A 20,799-nucleotide genomic window follows, 5' to 3' on the forward strand; every position below is an offset into this window, starting at 1 on the left:
GCGTAGCGTTTGCATACCTAACAGCAAAAAGATGAACTGCCACCATAAGCGCTAGATCTCGACTGACCTTAGGAAATACTAAAGTTAGACACTAGGCTAGATATAGATTAGACAGCGTATACAGAGTCTGGAGTGCAGAGTCAAATTCCATGCTCTTCCTGACTGGCTCCAATAACTGATCTCGCGACATCCAACTCAAATTGACCTGAAACAATCACCACTTGCCTAAAAAAGTAGCCAGATGAAGGCTAGAGCCGTCAAAGTCGGCGTCAACCGAGCAGTCAACCCACGGACAAGACCTGCTTAGCGCCGTATTTCTGGGTCAGATGCCCGACTCCTGTAAGCCAATCAGCGCATTCCGAGGATTATATCAACGAATTAGCGATGAACCAAGCTCGAACCCACTGATGCTAATAATGTTCTAAAGTTCTCCAAACAGCCAAACAAAGGGCCAGGATCGACCTCGTGACTTAAACGCCCCGCAACACCTTTGGGGCTTCGTACCTTGGAGTCTTGGCTGGGGCATGGCCCCATGAAGCCCAGCCAAGGCCCCACAAGCGCCCCACACACGTTGTTAGGCTGGCGTGCTGCCTACTGCTCACTGAGGACTGCGGTTACCCTCGCCGTTCCCTGACATTAGTCTCCAGGAGTCCAGGAATGGGTGTGGCGCTTTGCATTGCGGACTTGCGGGTCCTATCATCAAGGACAAGATAAGGCCGGCGATAACCCAACGAAGTCCGCAAGTCGCTAGGTAGCAATAATAAGAGGGAAGGGAGTTGATTAGCTACACGCTGGTGATCGTTATGTGCACACACACAGGCACACGCAAGCCACCCCTCTCTTGTTAATGTCCACTGGCTGAGGTGGTAGCCACATTGACGACTATGGACAGCCCCGTTTGCTCACAAGGTGGCATTCCCACATTCTGATTTGTGGCATGTCCGGAGTAACCTAGTCTCATTACTAGCAGTATTATTATTTTCTCGGGCGAGATTCTTTGGCTGTTCCCTTAACGTTCTGGAAACATTTCATCCCTTTCCTTGACCGTTGACAAGAGGTGTCAGAATGGAAGGAAGGGATATCACATTTCTCGAATATGGATCTTAACCCACGCAGTGACACACACGCGACTACTTGATTGCGCTGCAGCTGCAGATTGCAGGCCCTTGCAGATACGGAGTATCTACGGAGTACTAGTCAACGAAGGAATTGAGCAGTCTGGGGTGATAGCACGACTACACCCACTTGAGAAATGGTCTCGCACTGGGCGTTAAAGTTGGCGTTCTAAGTTACCAATAGCCATATGCCCATGTCTGCAGACACAAACATATGTAATCGCAGAAGTACTTCGGAGTGTCAGATAGTGTCTTATCTGAAACTGTGCGCGTATTGAGCTTCATATAGAACTCTTCTTATATGCAGCTATGATGACTCGCGCAAATCAGGAGCCAACTTCCATCAGACCATCACTGATGATCATGAGCTTGGGAAGCTCTCGTCTTGTCCAGGACCCACTAGTTATGCACTCCCTACGTGAGTTTCTCTACGATCCTATCAGCACTCGGTGGCCTTCAGCAAAGAGTGAGCTCAGTGAGCACTGAGCTCTGAGCATTGTGGGGTTGTTCTCAATCGGCCAGTCCAGCAACGCACTAGCAAAGTATGTGGTGTCACTCCCTCGTACTATCCCTTGCTTCTGGCAGCACAGCCATCTTGGCAACCTGTAGATCTGACTACTTTTGCCAATCAAACGTCTGCGACGTGCAACTGTTTGTCAACCATTTTGTGCCTTTTCCCGGTAAGTTTGCTTGCGTTGTTGGTAAGTAGCTCCTTAGAGATGTGAGTGCGATCGTACTCTTGAAAAGTCGAGCTATTTAATCGGTGGATATGCCAACATGCGCTCCATATGACTATTGAGCCGTTGAACTGGAATGCGTGATTTCTATCTCGGTAATCAGGACCAGCGCAGATGATCCCTGATCCCAATTAGATGGATCAGATCCCTAAATTTTGGCCTCGTGTGCAATGGCATCGAAGGCGGGAACAAAGAAATGGCAGATCGCCGACGTTATCCAGGTACATGAGTACCACAACAATGACGAAGATTCGCGTTCCGTATTCTTGGATCTTGCGGTTCATAAGTCGGGATACGAGAACTTGGCGGCCACCTACGGAGAGCTTCGCATCAGGTGCTCTCCTCTGAGAGTTTGTGCAAAAGTATATTGGAGCTATAGGTCCAACGCTCCATATCATCGGATTCAGCTTAATCTTACAGCATCTCGTCATTAATAATAATCTATGAGAGTAGAACTGCAGTGAGCTATGACACCAATCTCACTGGATTTACTGTGATACCTTAAGCTTCGGGTCTCTCTACCTTGCCGTAGTGTAGATAGTCAGACCTACATCATTACTCTCATTACTCCTGCAACATTCTGTCATCTGTGAAACTCAGACCGGGGTAAATCCCTGGATAAATCCCTCAAGATTCCCTCCCTTGCTGTTGAAGACTGGGGTACCGTTCCAACGTAGCAGAGAGATAATCCATTGCGGAAGGTCGCATGGGATCTGCGTACAGTACCTATGGAATGAGGAATCTGTCCATCTCCCATTCGTTTACAATAGACGCGACTCTCCCAAGGTATTATTTTGCTCGATTTGATGTGATACTGCTCCTTTTGCTGTCTTCCTCGCCCCCTTTCATCATTCCTATCCGCTCCTTTCTGTTCCTGTTGCGGTCGGTTACAATTTTCAAACCCTTCAATTCATTGAATGAGCAAAGGCCGATTTCTACGGGATCCAATTCCACTTGCTCGGAGTAGTACAGTACAGCAAGAGGGCACGAGACAGATAGATAGGCAGAGAAGCGCAGAGAGAAACTGGACGGACAGGAGCCGGTCGCCACCCCTACCATGTCTTTTCTAGTCTTTGCTCCACCAAAAACTCTTTTCCTTTTTCTTTTTATTATTCCAGAATTTCAATCGCCTGGTGCCCAAGTCTCAGCCACTCAGCGCTTAGGTTCTATGGGGTAGTGGGCCCACTTGGCGTAGTGCCTCTGCCCTATTGGAATTTTCTTCTTTTTCTTGTCTGACATGGGTGGTGAGTTGGATGAAAGATCCACCCTCCACTCCTGACCAGTGGCGAGCACGATTCAGTCGCCCACTTCCCCACCCAGAGGCTTCCAGATTCTTTTCAGGTTACGAGCACATTTTCCCTTCTTGTCTTTATCTGGTCGACCTGAAGCCCTAGGGAGGAGACATGACGTGATCCTACTCCTCTTATTATTAGACATTATTCTCTCTCTTTTTCTCTGCGCTTTCCATTGCAGTCATATCTTTCTTTATGGGATGATTTTTTGTACGGAATAGAAAAAGGGCACAGCTGCCGGTCATTCATCCCTCTTCATCCTCTTTGACGTGTGTTCCTCTTGCAGCCAAAATTCCTCGTACAGAAAAGCGCTCTCGCATCATTTGTCCGATCATCACTCTCTCCGTCGCCTTGTGTTCCTAGTGGTTCCCCTTATCCGCCGAGGTCGGCTCGATCAAGAAACAGTACAGACTCCGAAGTAGATACTAATAGTAGACCACGGGGGCGCCCTTCCCTGCTACGATCGACCGGGAAGTATCGTCATTTCCCAAATTGATTGTGGTGCAAAAGAAGCGTTTCCTTGGGTCGAATCATTCAATCTACGATTTGATTCGATTGTTGGTTAGTCTGGAACTCAGGATCCATCGAATTCTCCTGCCTAAGGTGTGCTTCTATTATTTCATTCTTTTTCCTTTTAAAAAAAATTTTTTTTTCTTTTTTCTTTTATTTTATTTTATTTTATTTTTTTTGGAAAAAGTAATTTCCCTTCCATTTTCCTTCCTCCTTCCTCCTTGGCTGTGCCGTTCCTGTGGACCCAACCGCCCCCCGGCTGCTCGACGCTTCCGTGCAGGGTTTGGAACTCTGAAGGGTTTGTCTGATCATCGATTGTGAATCCTCTCTCCACTCTCAGTTCCCTCTCTAGGCTCACTCTCGGTCTCGCTATCATTCAAAACTACTCGTTTCCCCTCTTCCTGGATCCAGGTGCCCTTTCCGAGACCTTTTCAACCTTTGCTTTTATGTCGACTGTCCCTTCCTAGGATATACCTCTTGCCTTACTATTATTGTTGTACTCTTTAACTCCTGTTTCATTATTACCTTACTATATTCGCGCCCTTATACCACACACCTCCCGGCAGGCAGCAGACTAATCGGTCCTTTGTCTCTTGTTAGACCTCGCCCCTCATACAATGATAACTGAATCATCATAACCATCAGTTCTCTTACCACACGGCAACACGTCAGAAGTCAGCACCCTTCTTCTACCGTTCTGCGCCTTCGATTGGACACATACAAACCATATACACTACGGCCTCTTGCATCTTGGGTTCCCTGTCGGAAGGCTGCATACATCGATTGACTCAACACCACTCCACTACCAAACATTCGCCCACTGTGTTCGGCACCAGTTCGGCAATCCGGGTCAGGGAATTTGGGGACTTCCTGAGGACCCGTGAAATACGTGAAAACGAGAAGCCCCACTACCTGCATACGCCTCTGGTAAGAGGACAACTTTGTGTGCATTAACACAAATTGCTCAACAAGTTCAAAAGGGTGCCGCATGCTATACGCGATGCTCAAAAAGAGGTCTTTATACCCTCCTTTATTCTTCTGGAACAACTCTCCTACTTCGACGCCCGAACTTTCGCCGACGTCATCGTCGTCGGACAGCGAGTCGGACGAGGATATGGACTCGTCCGGCTCCCGTCCGCTGAGTCTGAATGCTCAACAGGGTGCGTTCTGTTCTATGCGACCAACACTCGATGAGGTACTAGCGAATACGGCACCTGCTCCATACACCCTTAGCGCGTTTATGGCGTATCTTTCTCAGAATCACTGCCTCGAGACCCTGGAATTCACATTGGAGGCCAAGCGGTATCGGGAGACGTATCACTCGCTAACCCATCAACTACGAGAGTCACCCATTGTGACCGATTGCCCCGAAAGCCAGCATTTACGTATGCTCTGGCAGCGACTTCTGACCGCATACATCCTTCCGGGTGCTCCCCGCGAGATCAATGTTTCCAGCGAAGTTCGGGAGGAGATCCTACAACACGCGAATTCGCACATCCCCCCACCCCCCGAGACACTGGATGCTGCCGTGAAACTGGTCCACGACCTGATGGAAGAGTCCATTTTTCTCCCCTTTCTCAACGCCCATACTACATCCGCACATGTTTTACCGCTTTCGGAGCCCTTGTTCTCGAACGAAGACGATGTCACCGTTGTATCGAACTCGAGTTTAGATGAACATGTGGCCAAGAGAGGGAGACGGCTTTCGCCCAAATCCTCCCGGGAGCTGGGAGCCCTGGTTTCCTCGGGGCCTCCCTCTGGCCATTCTAGCCGCTCCAACTTCTCATTCGGCGCTGTCACCTCCATGGGCAAAACCAGTAACCGCACTTCCGGCCAGGTTTCGTCCACTACCAGCGGTGACTATGCTCTGACCGACGACTCAGGAAGTATGCAGTCTAGTTACAGTACTGGAGAACCCATGACTCCTCCGACCACACCACCCTCGAGCGAGCCCTCGTTGACTTTGGGTCACAGCCCGAAACATCGCACCGAGAATCCTTGGAAGAAAATGGGGATGAAGTTCGGATTCAAGAAGCGTTCGGGCCACGGGAGCTCGAGCATTCAGAATCTGCGATCCTCCATGGATGATTAAACGGCTATTCTATCGACCGACGGCTCTCTTATTTCTTTCAGTCTAGGAGATCCTTCTGAATCTGGCGCACCGGACCGCCTAGGAGGTATCTTGGGCATTCCTTTTTCTCATGTTTTACGCTGCATCATTTGATAGACACGACTCGATTGCATACCCTCGCGCTGCATGCATACTCGGATTCATATTTGGGTTGTTAAGCGATCGCTTCGCATTTGGACTATTTGGATATGAGTGAACGGTGCGACGCATGGCATTTGTTCTTTTTGGGTGCATTTTCATAGCAGGAGTTTCTGTGAGAGGTCAAGCGAGCGGCATTTTCCTCTTCTGGTCTGGTTCACAAAGTCATATAGAATTTGGTTGCAAAATTGGATGGGAGGTAACTCTGTCCTGGCGTTGCTTTGTTGTCTAGGCGAGCGACGAGGTTGACCTCGTTGTCCCTAGATGATTTGATGATTGATTATTTGACGATGCATGGACTCATGTTTACGACTCTGGATGCTGACATATCTCGCATCTTGGAGCTCGCATATTTGACACCCTTCTCTGGCATGTATATAGATACCCAATACGACTGACCTGGCCTTTGGCTGTACAATGTCCAGTAGTTGACTTTCAAAGATCTATAGATTCTTTTCTTAGTCATAAAAATAGACGACATCGCTACTGGTGGTCATCGACCACAATTCTCCGTCTAGAGCTTGTCTCTAAAGCTGCTATAGTCAAATCCCAGCCGGCCTCCTCAAGACTCTGCAGATATCGCTCGAACCTCGCGTCGCGATTAAGAAAGTCCAGTGTGCGCGCTACCACATCAAAGATCTGCCGATCTCCGTCCTCAGACGAGGAAAGATACAAGACGCGCGCAGCAAGCAATGCATGCGTCCAGGCTTTCAGCTGCGATCTGACGGAGCAGGTGTTCTTGAGGACAAGGCTGGTATACCAGACCGGTCCGCGGGTTCCACGCCGCACCAGGTACAGCAGATAATCCTCCTTTGCGAAGAGAGAGGAGAGTTCAGGCATTGGGACGGTGGTTCTGAGACTCGGTGAGGTTCGTATCTTCGTACTTGTGCTGCTGCTGCTGCTGCTGGTGCTCGTCGACGACAGGCGGAGGAATCGGTCGAGGGAGATACCGATCTGGCAATACCCTAGTTTGTGGCATTGGGTGGAAGCTGACGTCCATTTTAGGATGCCGTCGGGTTCGAAGATCCTTTCTTGTTTGGAGACGTCGGCCGGTGTTAGCGGCGACTTTGATGTTGACAAGGAGGATTGCTGGGCGGACGGTGCTGGTGGGTGGTCGACTTCCTTGCTAAGACTGAGGCTATGGAGATCCAGAGCTGGGTCTGAGTCGAGTAAGGTGGAAAAGACGATGTTGGCGCGCTGTCTGTTGAGACTGGTCATCTGGACGGCGCGCACGGCGGCGTAGTTCATGCCCAGGTGGACGGTAAGGAGGAACAGGAGGCTGGCCCAGGTGGCTGCGAAGCTTGTGACGTGAGACACGACGAAGGAGCCGACCTGTGTGTGTGTGCGTGTGAACACCTGTACGGCTATCTCAGGAGTACGCAAAGACGAAGCTTACCAGCATCCCGATCAGGGAGATGATCGTTTCTTGTGACGAGTCTTTCTGCAGACGTAGTTCAGTATGTCGCCTTTTTCGAAGATTCTGCAGCCACTTACAGCATTGACTTCAGCGAGGTTCCCCCCACGAGCAAAATGGGCACTGAGGCTCGCCTTGGAACTGCCCCCGGCAACACCGCACAGAGCGCGCAGCACGCCCGCCGCACTTAGTACGCCGACGCGGCCGACTCCCGCGGGGATCAAGGGCGACAGGCAATCCAGGACCATGGCGACGTCGTTGAACACATCAGCGGCGAGGCGGTACATCTTGCATTCGGGCTCGAGGGCCGTCCCGACGCGATGGGCGAAGAGGATCGTGGCGATCCGGCCGGAGGAGTCCTGCAGGATGTGCAGGAGGAGAGCTGAAGTTGGAGAGGCGTCCGCATTGCCGACGCCGACACCCTGGAGTACGGCTCTGGAGGATAGCAGACCGGCGATGGAGCTGCAGAATGCTTGGAGGGAGTCCTGAGGCGAGGCGTCAGCTGTCTTGGAGAGTCATGCATACCGCACGCAGCGGAAGGTGTCGAGAATCCATCGAATTGGGTCCTTACGAAGATTTGATACCTTTATATGATTAGCACTCATGTTCTACAAGAACCGAAAAGTATCCTTACGGCAGATAATCATCGGTAACACTGTGGGGATACCCAGAAGGCAGAAAGACATCGACGAGCAGATTAACGAGGGTCATTAGAGACCATGTCGATGGGGGAGTAGAAGAAGGATGCTGGTTTATGGTCAATCAATGTCCAGGGTTTCTATATCGACAGTAAAAATCAATGGCCGAGTCCACGCAGTTGCAGAGTGACAAGTGAAGTATATGTCTAGGGATGAAGGCTTGACACACCATCACATCGACCCTTCCCCGTTTGCTGAGACTCTTCTCATGTGGATTGTTGGGATGTTCTTGAGTTTCGGAATAGACATAGGTTGCTGTGGGATTGTTGGTCTCGTCTACTTCGGTAAATGCGATGGTGTTTCGCGTGTGACTTATAGCCATCTTGAAGGCTCCGTGTCTATGATAGAGGCTTCAAGTACCAAAAGTAGATCGTCAAAAGTTCAAGCTGTACTGCGTAGTGAACAGAATCCGAGGATTACTGTTTGGCTTGCAAAGTGTAGTTGAGAGAGACGTAATGCTGATAGGTGGATAGGCCAAGGTCGACGGATAAGGTAGGCTCCTGCGAATTAGGACACGTGGGGGACGAACAATAGAAATAGGTCATGCCAGGATCACCCTCGAGATACAATGCAAGCATTTCAAAGGACACTTTTTCGTGTCTATGTATGCTTATCAATTTACAGATCCAAGGAGAGACAGCCCAAAGGTGATTGGTTTTCAGAAATGCATCGTAGTTTCATCATTGAGACTCCTGTTGTCAACAATAACCAGCGAGAGGAATCCGAACCTCTCAACGAAAAACAGTCTAACCATTCCAGCAGACTTTTATAGTAATATGTACAGATGTTTCTGGACCCTGACATTCCACAGTCAAACATCAAAAGAAACCCCATGGTGTTGAACGCGCCCGAAAATAGACCCAACTTGTAATCGCTAAGTGCGATGACTTGCAAACCACCAGCGCCTTTCAAAGGAATTGACGAATAGCATTGAGCAAAAGAAGAAAAGGAGAGAACCGGTCGGAGAGGGGCGGCCAGGCACAGCCGTTGACGGAGGTGACAGTCGTCGTTTGTCCGACGACTCATCACCAGCACGGGAGTGAAGTACTGCTGGTCAAAGTATGGCACACTTGACGTACCAATACCACGGCATTTGTTGAAGCCGTAATTAACAGCAAGATGACTATCATCCCCATGACCTCCGATCAGCCAATGGTGACCACTTCCTCCGTCCTGACGTGTCATTGAGCGAGTCTTTTTGCGATCGTCGACATGAGCTTCCACATCAATCGTGTCATCCCTCATATACGCGCCCACGCGTGTTTTTTAGGCATAAAGGCTCGCACCGCCGGTCTCAATGGCCTCAATCTCAGCGTCAGTCCATGGGAGACGGTGGAATCTGGCGGGAAGCTCAGCCCGATCGAAGAATTCGCCTTGCTTGGGCTGAACAGGGCCGAGAGCAGCTCCTGGCAAGCGGCCGACGGATCCCTGAGAGAAAGAAGCGCGACCGAGAGGGCCGTGCTGTTGAGCCTTGGAGCGGTAGGCAGCGAAAGAGTCGGGGAGAACGCCCGAGGGAGAAGCAGGGTGAGGGCGAGGAGTGTGATCAACGGATTCTGAGTAGGAGCGAAAACAGCATGGTTAGTTTACTGAATAAATAGATTACCAGGAGCTGACTCTTAATAATACGTACGAGGCACAGAGCGCCGACCGACAAAGCGGATCAGGGGAGTACGAGCGACGCTTCGCAGAGCAACAGTGGCACGCATTTTTGAATGAGACGAAGCTGTTATGTAGGGAGAAACGAGAGAATCGAAAGGAGAAATGGTGCGGTAGAGAGTGGGTTGGGAAGATTATCAATCGAGGAGAATTGCGCGAGAAATTGGACAGATCCGGTACTGTCCGATCCGCCCGAGGTAGCCTTTTTCAGTATAGCAAGATTTTGATGATTGCTAGCAGGCCGACTACCCAGCCTGGTATCGAGTGAAGGTGTAGGGTAATTCTACAAAGTAAGTGAAATGGAATATTAAGAGACTGAGAGGTTGGAAAGATCGGAGAGGGAACAATGAGTGGAATCTAAGTTAAAATAAGAAGAGGAGGAGGAGGAGGGGAGGAGAAGCGAGGGTGGGTTTCACATTATTCTGATAAGGTGACGGTGGTGGTGTGGTTAGCTTAACTCTCCTCCCAAGCACAGCGGGAGTGTCCCTCTCCACCGGCCTTTTTGCGTCCAGCGGGGAAAAAGAGAGAGAATTCAGACATCCTTTCCTTTGACTTTACTCTATGAAGAAACCATATCCAGTAACTTATCATTGTATAGTCTTCTGTTCTCAGTTTCTGTTTCTACACAGTATATGCACTTGAAAGACCTCCTCCGCACTCATGCAAGGGTCCCTCGGAATTTGTGGAGGAGGATTCTCACGCCTTTCTCAGTAATTTTCCCTCTGCTGATCTCTGATTGGAAGGGAACGCCGGGAGACCTCATTTAGGCTGCAGATGAATAGGTAGACTCGGTAGAGGATGGATTATCGAGGGGATCACCCCATGCCGGCGTCAGCAGCAGCTCATGCTAACTCTGTACTCCAATGGTGTTCAACTCCGCTCGGATACGAGTTGTAACCTTGCATAATTACTACGGAGTACAGGTACTCCGTACTACCACTGATATGGGAATTGAGCTTCCGAGATCTTCCCCAGATCCTTACTCAACCAGCATTCTCGGTGAGCCTATTCCTCATTCTCATGCCTTAAGCATTGCTCCTCAGTCCTTACCAGTACGCTTCCCCTCATCTCGGAGACCGAACATGTGGATGATCTACAGTGGGCTTGCAACGTATCACATCAAAAGTACGGAGTTACGAAACACTCGTACAGACTACTAGGACTAGGTCGTATTCAAATCATACCATATCAGTCGGTCTCAGGTAGACAAGTCACCGAATGCACTGGAGAGCTGGACACATGTGTTCATCGGACATGTAAGAAGTTGTCAAGGTATCATCATCCACGAAAGTATCTCCTCATAGCCAAGAACGGTATCAGTCTTAGCTAAGATTATCAAACTCTTTTACCACATCACCTTGCTGATAGCCGGAAACTTAGTTAATCCGCTTCCCGTGGACCTGTTCACAGTTCCAACTGGAAGATCAGCCCACGGAACTCACAATGTCCGTGAACCTTTCGCGACTCGCGACCCTCAGGCCGAATTTCCCATTCGGTGCATGCCGCACTCCCGCTGCCCGACTTTACCCGTCGCGCTTTCTGAACTTTTTTGCCCGTTCCTGACACCGAGGGATCCGGGTTGTCAGGCACCGGTACTGAATGCCTCAGGCGGCTAGGCTACCCTGGTCGTCGGCCGTTGTGATCCCCGTGATCTGAGCATAACAGTGACCATCGCCTTATATCATTCGACCACCAACCCGGCCCTACTTCGTCTTCATATGACGCATCATGCATGAGCTGTTGCTTTTCGCCTCGGTACCGGCGCATCAGCATCATGAGTTGCTCCAACAGCTGGCAGGGTTGACTGCCATGCAACCTCAACACCGCCTAGAAAGGCGACTGGTCTTTAAGGCATACCGTAAACCCGGACTGGTCAATGTCCGTGTAGGTGCCAGTCAGGATCTGCAGGGCGCAGAATTGCAGCGACTGAACAAGATGCTCAATGGTGGCATGTTCTATACCCAGGTCGTTGGCCCTGTTTCCGAGGCTGATTTTGGCGCACCTGCTTCGCCGGTCGCCGACCAAGATGCACACATGTCAGGAACGGATGAGAAATCGTCCGTCCGTACGCACTACTATGATTACGAGGACCAACCCTGGAGATTGGAGTTTAGGGATATCCCCGAGGCAGCGACCCGGTCGGCCGTCACAGCCCGGCTGATGGCCAGTGCTAGTCTTCCTAAAGGCGATATTACGGTCCCGATGGATGCCTGGGGTTACAAGTCAGTCATTATCTCCTTGTTGTAGATCCTAGGAACTATTGGTTGACTCTGATACAGCTTTGTCACCGAGTATGCGGTGGAGGGTGATACCTTCATTCATAACGACATTGTCATCTTTTTACATCGCGTCCTACACTACCCCGCTGAATCTCAAGAGCCTCGCCGGCAATTGCCCGCTCTAAATGAAATGACACCACTTGACAAGAGCGGAGGTTACGTCTTACAGGCCGCCATCACAGTCCAGGACGGCGGCAATCAGGAGACCATGAAGATTGCTTCTCAGCATCTGTTTGGGCTAAGAGAGCAATTGAAATCCGCTGTTCGTCTGGAACAAGCAGATCGGTTGTCCTTGGATACTCGAGCAAAGTGATTTTATGTCTATGCTTTAAGAGTTTTACTAGCATGATACCCGGCGTCGTCTATTGGCCCTTGAATTAAATAGTTCCCAGGGCTGTGCCATTTTCAAGTAAAATGAGATACCGATGATAATCCAATACATTTTGAGGTTAAATTTGTGGCTGGTGCCTATTGTGTGTCTACCACTACCTTGGGCATTTTGAACTTATATAGACCATGTGACTTCGTGAACCTCATTACGCGTGCGGGCGCGTCAACCTCAACTTATACCTAATTCTGATATATCTCAGTCAAGTAACGCAACACAACCTGTTTGACCTCTCTAGCTTCTGGACCGTGCTGCATATACTATTTTCCTGATTTCCTCGACTATCTGTCCACCATTTGATGCCGGGTTTCGGCCAGAACTCCAGCCCATAACCCCGCGGGTCAGATTCTGTCACTCCCTCCTTGTAATTCAACCTCATCAATTACACTTTACAGCTGTCAAGATTCTCAGTTTGCTAGAGACACTAAGGATAATGTCCGGGGCAGCCAAAAGAGCCGCCTCGCCCACCAGAGGCATCTCTCCGCCCCCGCTTAAAAGAAAAGTCGAGTCAACCGTCACAAGTAAGTCTGCCAAGATATCTACAGGACTGCAATAGCATCAGCTTACGGGTTCAGAGCGCACTGTCGCCTCGTTTTTCACACCTACATCTCAGAAAAAGCCTGAGAAGATCACATGGAGGGTGGTCAACAACAGCCTCGTCATTGGAAAGTATACCACCGGTGCAGGTGAACAACCTGCACGAAGAGAGAAGGCCAAAGTGGCCGCCTTCGATCTGGTAAGCTCTGCTGGCATTTCACGGCATTCGGAGACAAACTGACGATGCACGACGCAGGACTCCACCTTGGTTGTGACAGCCTCCGGCAACACCTTTCCGCGGGACTCCTCAGATTGGAAGTGGTTTTCTCCCAATGTACCGACGAGACTCCAGGAGCTGAATGCTGAAGGGCAGGTAACATGTCTCTCTCACGACGGCAATCAAGCTAACCGCAATCCACAGATACCATGTCGTGATCATGTCCAACCAGAAGAGGATCAGCCTGCAGAAAGACCTGAAGGGCGGCCGAGCCGATTCGAAGAGCTTGACTAATTTCAAGGAAAGGGTGACAGGCGTGATGCGCCAGATCGACATCCCGATCAGCGTCTATGCCGCCACGGCAGACGACGAGAATAGAAAGCCGCGAACGGGAATGTGGAAGGAGTTTGTGGAAGACTACGACCTCGATGTCTTTGGCGTCGATCCGTCTGCATCATTCTACGTGGGTGATGCTGCTGGGCGTCCCCGAGATCACTCCATGGTAGATCGGTGAGTTCTCTCCGGGAAGAGGTCAAGATGTTGCCGCTAAATGAATCGCGCCGTAGAGGCTTCGCGATGAACGTCGGCATCCCATTCAAGACACCCGAGGAGTTCTTCCTGAATCAGGCCGCCCAAGATGTCCAAGAGGCCTTCAACCCTTCTTCGTATATCAAGACTGACCCTGCGGACAACGGTTAGCCTCACCTCTGTTTCTCCCCATAGCTGAATGCATACCAATGACTAACCGCAGTGCCTGCCCCTTTCGCCCGCCAGAGTCCCCGCGAACTGGTCATCTTCTGCGGCAGCCCTGGAGCGGGTAAATCGACCTTTTACTGGAATCACCTCGAGCCGCTGGGGTACGAGCGAGTCAATCAGGACATTCTCAAGACGGTACGATTGGTGTACAATCCCGGTGATCTTGAAAATGGTAGACTGATACTGAATACCAACAGAGACAGAAGTGTATCAAAGTCGCCAAAGAGTTTCTCGCAGCCGGTTCCTCCGTCGTCGTGGGTGGGTTCTATTCTTTACAAAGTCTCCAGCAGAGCATCTGCTGACGCCATGACAGACAACACAAACGCAGACCCCAACACACGCGCCGAATGGGTACGCGTCTCAAAGGAATTCAACGTCCCCATTCGATGTGTCCACTTCACAGCTCCGCCGGAACTATGCAAGCATAACAACGCCGTCCGCGCCGCGAACCGAGCCTTGGTACATCTAAATCCCTTTTCTCTACTGTCAAAGACGAGACTGACGATTGATTCACTGTAGAACCCCGAATCCCGCGCACCACTCCCCGGCATCGCATTCGGCGATTTCCTGAAACGCTTCAAAGAGCCCACCCTGGAGGAAGGGTTCAGTGATATCGTCCGCGTGGATTTTCGGTTTCAGGGCGACGAAGAGGCAAGACGGATATGGGGGCAGTACTGGGTTTGATTCTCAGATGTTACGAAGAAGCTCATCACTGTCGTGGTGTCGGTCTGCTTGCGTGGCTTTACCTTGGAGATGACGCTATCTATCGTGATGGGTTTGCCCGCCTATACAGGTCGCAGAGGTATATTCCATCAGCTGCCCACCTGCTCATGTGCATGGGTGCATGCTGCAGAGTGAGTAACGACCGACAGATAAGGGCCCCTCAGTATGCTCCTGCCGTAAGCAGAGTCGACCACTTTCACAGACGTGCAGCACGACTGGCTGATGTGGAGCCGGAGGATTGATGGAGAGGTACTCTGATTTTGTGATACCCTTACTGATCCCACTAAACTTGACTATAGTCTTACAAAGAGAGAGAGAGAGAGATGTCAAAGTAATCTCTATGATTCATTATCGAAATGCTGGGTATATCGGGTACATATATACATATACACGGCAGACCGTATCATTCATGCTTCTCTTTTTTTTTTCTTTCTGGGTAGAGAGGATGCACGCCTTCTCAGACGCATCGACATCAAGACTCATGTTCGACATCGACTGTGCGTGGTACAGGGAACGGAACGGTTGCACGATCTGCAGCACTGTTTGCTTCTCATCGTGAACAGCCCAATCCTGACACAAAAAAATTTGTCCGTCTGTCCTCATGTCATAGAATATTGAACATATGAAAAGAAGTATGTTGAAGGAATGCAATTGCTCCGCGAGTCAGTAGTCGCAGGCACATGGAGGTGGTCGTCAGTCATTAGAAAAAGAGACATTAGTCGTCAAACGCTCAAACAATCAACCCTAGAGGCTCGGTTATTACAAGTTGTTGTACATCGAAGCCCTCTCGGGTATGCTCTATCGTCATTAATTGCTGTAATGAATGCAATGCATATCAGGATCGCGACACGAGATCCTGGAAGAATTTGAAAAAGCTTCGTTTCAAGGATCGGCTCCGGCAGCGTGCCGGCATATTCGCCGCGGGAGCAATTTTCATGGGACCGACGATCTCGCCGTCGCCCAGTTCGGGGAACTTCTCGTCGTGTAGCCGAGGAATTTTGACTGGCTCACAGGGGTTGCCTTGAGATTGGATGATGCCCATCAGCGAGCCGTCGGTCGCGTCCAGTTGGGCCAACATCTCGTCGTAGTTGCGCTTCCATTCACTGTTGATCGCGTCCCATTTGGCCTCCGTCAGCTTGTAGATGGTGGAGGTCACACCGTAGTGTTCACCGGTCCGAACCAGATGCTTGGTAAAGTTGCACTGTGCTTGGTCCCAGTGTTCGCGCAATTGCCGGAATGAGCTCAGATCGTAGACTTCAGGCACATAAGGCTCGGGCTGTATAGTGAAATTGGCATGGCCAAGTTGGGTCGCCCACTCGTCGTTTGGATCGGTCAGCGAGAAGGATGGACCCTCACCAGACACCGTCCGCATCGTGCTGGCGCGTGGACGATTGAAAGACGCGACCGACGGCTTAGTCGACAGCGGTGGTGACGGGATTCCTGCCAGGCGAGGGTCTGAAGAGGTCATGCTGTTGTCCAGGCTCTCCTCGGAGACATCGGCAACCGACGGTGACTGCAGAGGCGATTGAACTCGGGAGGCAGTAACACTCAGTGGCTCATCCCCCATGAAGGGAGGAAGCAGAGGAGTGGTGGCTTGTGGAGCTTCCGAGTCATCCTGGGAATGGCTGTTCGCTTTGGCAATGTCGATGGGCTGTGCCCCCGACTCGCTCAGGCGTTCCTCAAAAATAGTCCTTGCAGGCGAGGGCGGAATCGTGGTGGAGTCGACTCGACTTATAGTCGGGCTGGCACGGATGGAAGAGGCGGAGTTTGTCCGGGACCGTAGACTGGATTCGATGGCATCCACGGCATCGAGACCGTCCGACACGCGATTCGGCCTCCAACGGTTGGAGATGGTGGAAATGCGAGAACTAATGCGCGACAGGCCTTTACCAGAGAGACTATCGGCGCGTCTTTTCTTGGTGGAATGGGGAGTGTCCATTCCGGTGTCGTTCAAATCGTAAGATTCAGGGTAATCGACCGAAGGTCGAAAGTACGCGTCGTCCACAACAGACATGCCTTGGTCAAAATGCTCTGCAGAGAAGTAATCAGTATGCAAAGCAGAGCAAAGATTTGATGGGAGGGAAGGGACGTACGGAAATATTCCTCCTCAAGATCCCTGGCTTGGCAGGGTTCCTCCTTCACTCCTGTCAGGGCATTCCTTGAGCTCTCCATGGAATTGCCCTGACCGGGGGACGAAACCAGGGAGGAGACGGAGCTGGAGACACGCGTATGACCTTTGGAGGAGAAAAGCGAGACCACGGGCGAGACCGGGGTTGAGAGATCGGCCGTCAAGGGGGACTGAGGGGATTGACGGGACAATGGCGAGATGTCTGCATATGTATCGGAGCTGTTACGCTGTTTGGCGTCTAGCAATTGTGAGAGTTTCAGCATGGTGGACAAGCACAGGGAATTTGTCCGTGTGGTGGTGGGTTGATTTGTTTGACTGCAACTGGGTTCGCGTGGGTGAAACTTTCACATGCGGATGCGCGGTTCAGAAGTAGAGGATGGAAGCAGGTCGCAGAGACATGATCTGATGAGGATTGCTTGCTTGACTGTCTGTTTGTATTTAATGAATTGAAGGCAGCAGACGAGAAAAGAGAAAATAAGCAAGAGCCCTTATTTCAAACAGGGGACCGATGAGTTGGAAGGAGGAAGTAGACGTGGCGTGGCGGTCAACCAGAGGGAAAGAAGATGTCGCGATGGATGAGTCAGGAGGAGGAAAGAGTTGAACGGGCGAAGAAAACCAGTTCGCCGATAGACAGAGATCGCGATAATTGCTTTTGTTTTCTGACTGTAGAGGCGTGATTGATTGAAGAAAAAGCGGCAGAGGATATTTTGGGCCTGAAGGCGACGAACAGGCGGTAGGGCCGACAGCAGATGCAGACGTGGAGCAGCTGAGTGGGAAGCAGACAGACCGAGGAGGACGAAGGATGACAGCTCAGTGGAGGATGAGGGAGAGGATGCAGTTCCTCAATTCAACAAGGAAGCTAGCTGCCAAACAATCGATCATTCACGACCACAAGGATCGGGAGAAAACGCGGTGACTGGTGCGAGTTGTCACTGTTAGACAGAAGGAAGAGGAGGAGAAGGAGAGGACAAGACGAGGATAGGATATCTACAAACCGATGGAATGGAAATGTCTGTGATACTCCTAATACGAAGAATTATGCAACGAGAGGCAAAATGGAGCAGGATTTTTCATTCTGTTCTTAGCAGATGTGAGTTACTAGTAGTATTATTCTACAAGGGTTAATTCTCCAGGCTCAATTGAATTAGTCCGACTGACCATCTCCAATCCTCCCAAGTCCATTTTTTTCCTTTCTTTCTTTTTGTTTTCTTTAGAACCAGACCCAGACCAAAAGAAAAAAGGGAAAAAGAGTGGCACTACGAATCAGAACACAGCAGATACTGTAAAAAGTAAAGACCTCCGTGCGTTCCGCTGTGCTTGAGCCATGGAATCTGGTTTTGCCTGAGGACTCACCTCGCCAGTTGCCACGGTTTGCTCTGGCTTCTCCCGTCCACTGAGTTCTTCTAGAAAGGAATAATCTAGGTACAGTTGTCTGTTCAGTGTGATGATCACTTTCTAGTTGCTACTATTATTATTATTATTATTATTAGACTCACAATGTCTCATAATGTTGTATGTTGCAAGTCTAAAGAATAATAATATGTCAGTTAATGCAGCTGAAACTGATTCAACTGCCAGACAGAAACCGTTGCCAATGCCTTAATCCTGCTAGTTTAGTGCTTAAGGCATTACCAATCACCCTGTCGGCTAATCCTGGTGCGAGATCGGAGTCCACCACTTAGGGATAAACCCACTTGGACCCCCGAACAAGCAAAGAGCAGCGTCTTCTAGACTCTGATGGACTTACTTGACGGGAGCCTTTATCGTCATAGCCTGATTTCTATTATCATCACAATATTACGGAGTGCTGATCACTAGAGAGGTAGACAGACAGACCAGTACTAGGAAGAAAGGTTGAGCTTCAGATGTCGTGCGACAGTCTCAGTATCTACCGCATGAATAGCTCTACCTGGAGTCAAGCCACTGATGAGTTCGCATACTTCAAGTTAGGTATATGTAGTATGTATATGCACAGCGAATAATAGGATATATGTACGGGGGAAAAGTACTGTACAGTTGACACGTTCACTAATTTTCTCTCTTTTCTACTGTGTACACTGGACACTGTATCTCCAGCCTATTAAGACAGAACTCTGGTATCGACGTCAGGTCCACATGGCTGTCCACTGGGTACGGCCTCATGGCTGGAAAGGACCCAGTTTTTGACGTAAATGTGACCTCTTCTGATTCCATGGTTTTCTCCGTCAATTCCATTAATAATACGATCCCTTGGCACATCTTCAGAATCCTTCCCTCGGCAGACTTGTCCACGGTGAAGTCTGAATATGATGGAATCGCACTATTATTACTCCGATCCAGAGAGGTACTATCAATGGACAGACAGATACATTGATTCAGATCCCTATCTACTTGGACGGAGTACAGTGGCTATCCATTAGCCACTCTCCATGTGTCTAGTGTATGCGTCAATTCGATCTATCTTCGGAGTAACCCAAGGCCAAAGGATCTATATGATCAATCAGTCGAGGGATCAAATAAGTTTATTACTCCATTGGATACGGAGCACACCGTTTCGTAGTAGTACTGTAGAGAAGCAGAGGCGGATGAATAACCTTTGACAGTCGTGATCACATGATACTATCACCATTTCGCGGTCGGCCCTCTCCTATCATGGGATATACCGTGGTTTAACCTTGACAGTTCATCAACTTTGTCAATTGGTTCGCCGGCGCCTCAAACCCTATCCCAATCCCAATCCCCCGGTTCCCATCTATTCAAGAGATGAAACATTTGTCGTGTCTCCTACTGAGCGCCGCACTCTCGGCGGCTGCTCCTCCGCACCCCGCATCTCCGCAGGCGCCTCTAGCAGACATCCCAACGCTCGTGGGTGAGTCCCTGACAGAGTTCAGCCAAAACTCTCTAGACGACGTGGTAAATGCCTCGCCTCTACTTTCATTCCATCGAGACCTCGTCTCAATCGAGTCCATCTCCGGAAACGAGGGCGCAGCCGGCGCCTTTGTGGCTGATTTCCTGGAATCCCACAACTTCACCGTGATCAAGCAGCCCGTCACCACGGAGTCGGATGCACGCTTCAACATCTTCGCCTTCCCCAAGTCCCAATCCCATTCCCTGGATGAGTCGCACCCGAGCCACGGCCCCCAGATCCTCCTCACCAGCCACATCGACACCGTGCCGCCCTTCATCCCATACTCGCTACACCGCGATGCCAACGACACCGACGACAGGAACATCCTCATCGCCGGCCGCGGCACCGTAGACGCCAAAGGCAGCGTCGCAGCCCAGATCTTCGCCGCGCTCGACACCCTCGCCGCCCAGCCATCCGCACCCCTAGGCCTCCTCTTCGTCGTCGGCGAGGAAATCGGCGGCGACGGCATGAAGGCCTTCTCGCAGTCTACCCGCCTCAACCCCTCCCCAAGCCGCTTCCACACCGTCATCTTCGGCGAACCGACCGAGCTGGCCCTCGTCGCCGGCCACAAGGGCATGCTGGGCTTCGGGGTCGTCGCGCACGGCCACGCCGCCCACTCCGGGTACCCGTGGCTAGGCGAGAGTGCCATCTCCGCCATCCTGCCGGCACTAATGCGTGTAGACCAACTGGGTAATATCCCCGTCGAGGAGGGCGGCCTGCCCGCCAGCGACAAGTACGGTCGCACGACGGTCAACATCGGGCTGATGGAGGGCGGCGTCGCGACGAACGTGGTGCCGAGCGAGGCACGCGCTGGCGTCGCCGTGCGGCTGGCAGCGGGGACGGACGACGAGGCGCGCGAGATCGTGCTCAAGGCCGTCCGGGACGCGACGGGCGGCGATGACCGCGTGGTTGTCAACTTTAGTCTGGAGGGGTATGGCCCGCAGGATTTGGATACCGATGTGGCCGGGTTCAACGTCACTACCGTCAACTACGGGACCGATGTGCCAAACCTGCAGCTTCATCCCCGTCCGGACGGCAAGGTCAAGCGGTACCTGTATGGGCCGGGGACTATCCACGTTGCGCACGGCGATAACGAAGCGTTGACCGTTGCGCAGCTCGAGGAGGCCGTGCGCGGCTATAAGAAACTGATCCAGGCGGCGCTGGACCGGTCGGCCTCATAGACTAGAAAGAGT

At 51.0% G+C, this 20,799-nt stretch overlaps 6 protein-coding genes across 6 annotated transcripts; 3 read left to right on the top strand and 3 right to left on the bottom strand.

Moving 5' to 3' along the window:
* Positions 1 to 4,642: 4,642 nt before the first annotated feature.
* Positions 4,643 to 5,746, top strand: ALT_0773 (regulator of G-protein signaling domain-containing protein; the record flags this gene model as incomplete). Its single annotated transcript, XM_033556239.2, has 1 exon — positions 4,643 to 5,746. The coding sequence occupies one exon, from the start codon at positions 4,643 to 4,645 to the stop codon at positions 5,744 to 5,746; it is 1,104 nt and encodes a 367-aa protein (XP_033412130.2).
* A 660-nt stretch (positions 5,747 to 6,406) lies between these two features.
* On the bottom strand, positions 6,407 to 8,357 carry ALT_0774 (RUS1 family protein; the record flags this gene model as incomplete). Its single annotated transcript, XM_033556240.2, has 4 exons — positions 6,407 to 7,255; positions 7,320 to 7,364; positions 7,418 to 7,822; positions 8,205 to 8,357. The coding sequence occupies 4 exons, from the start codon at positions 8,355 to 8,357 to the stop codon at positions 6,407 to 6,409; spliced, it is 1,452 nt and encodes a 483-aa protein (XP_033412131.2).
* A 944-nt stretch (positions 8,358 to 9,301) lies between these two features.
* Positions 9,302 to 9,741, bottom strand: ALT_0775 (alpha-ketoglutarate dehydrogenase subunit KGD4; the record flags this gene model as incomplete). The annotated part of the gene is made up of 2 exons (XM_033556241.2): positions 9,302 to 9,588; positions 9,666 to 9,741. The coding sequence occupies 2 exons, from the start codon at positions 9,739 to 9,741 to the stop codon at positions 9,302 to 9,304; spliced, it is 363 nt and encodes a 120-aa protein (XP_033412132.1).
* A 1,678-nt stretch (positions 9,742 to 11,419) lies between these two features.
* Positions 11,420 to 12,283, top strand: ALT_0776 (mediator of RNA polymerase II transcription subunit 18; the record flags this gene model as incomplete). Its single annotated transcript, XM_033556242.2, has 2 exons — positions 11,420 to 11,913; positions 11,971 to 12,283. The coding sequence occupies 2 exons, from the start codon at positions 11,420 to 11,422 to the stop codon at positions 12,281 to 12,283; spliced, it is 807 nt and encodes a 268-aa protein (XP_033412133.2).
* A 3,143-nt stretch (positions 12,284 to 15,426) lies between these two features.
* ALT_0777 (uncharacterized protein) lies at positions 15,427 to 16,982 on the bottom strand (the record flags this gene model as incomplete). The annotated part of the gene is made up of 2 exons (XM_033556244.2): positions 15,427 to 16,622; positions 16,685 to 16,982. 2 exons carry the CDS (start codon positions 16,980 to 16,982, stop codon positions 15,427 to 15,429), a joined length of 1,494 nt encoding a protein of 497 aa, XP_033412135.1.
* Positions 16,983 to 19,461: 2,479 nt separating this feature from the next.
* Positions 19,462 to 20,787, top strand: ALT_0778 (M20 family metallopeptidase; the record flags this gene model as incomplete). The annotated part of the gene is made up of 1 exon (XM_033556245.2): positions 19,462 to 20,787. One exon carries the CDS (start codon positions 19,462 to 19,464, stop codon positions 20,785 to 20,787), a length of 1,326 nt encoding a protein of 441 aa, XP_033412136.2.
* Positions 20,788 to 20,799: the final 12 nt, after the last annotated feature.

This window comes from Aspergillus lentulus, assembly GCF_001445615.1.
Source record: "Aspergillus lentulus DNA, contig: Alt01, strain: IFM 54703, whole genome shotgun sequence".
NCBI classification, from domain to species: Eukaryota; Fungi; Ascomycota; class Eurotiomycetes; order Eurotiales; family Aspergillaceae; genus Aspergillus; species Aspergillus lentulus.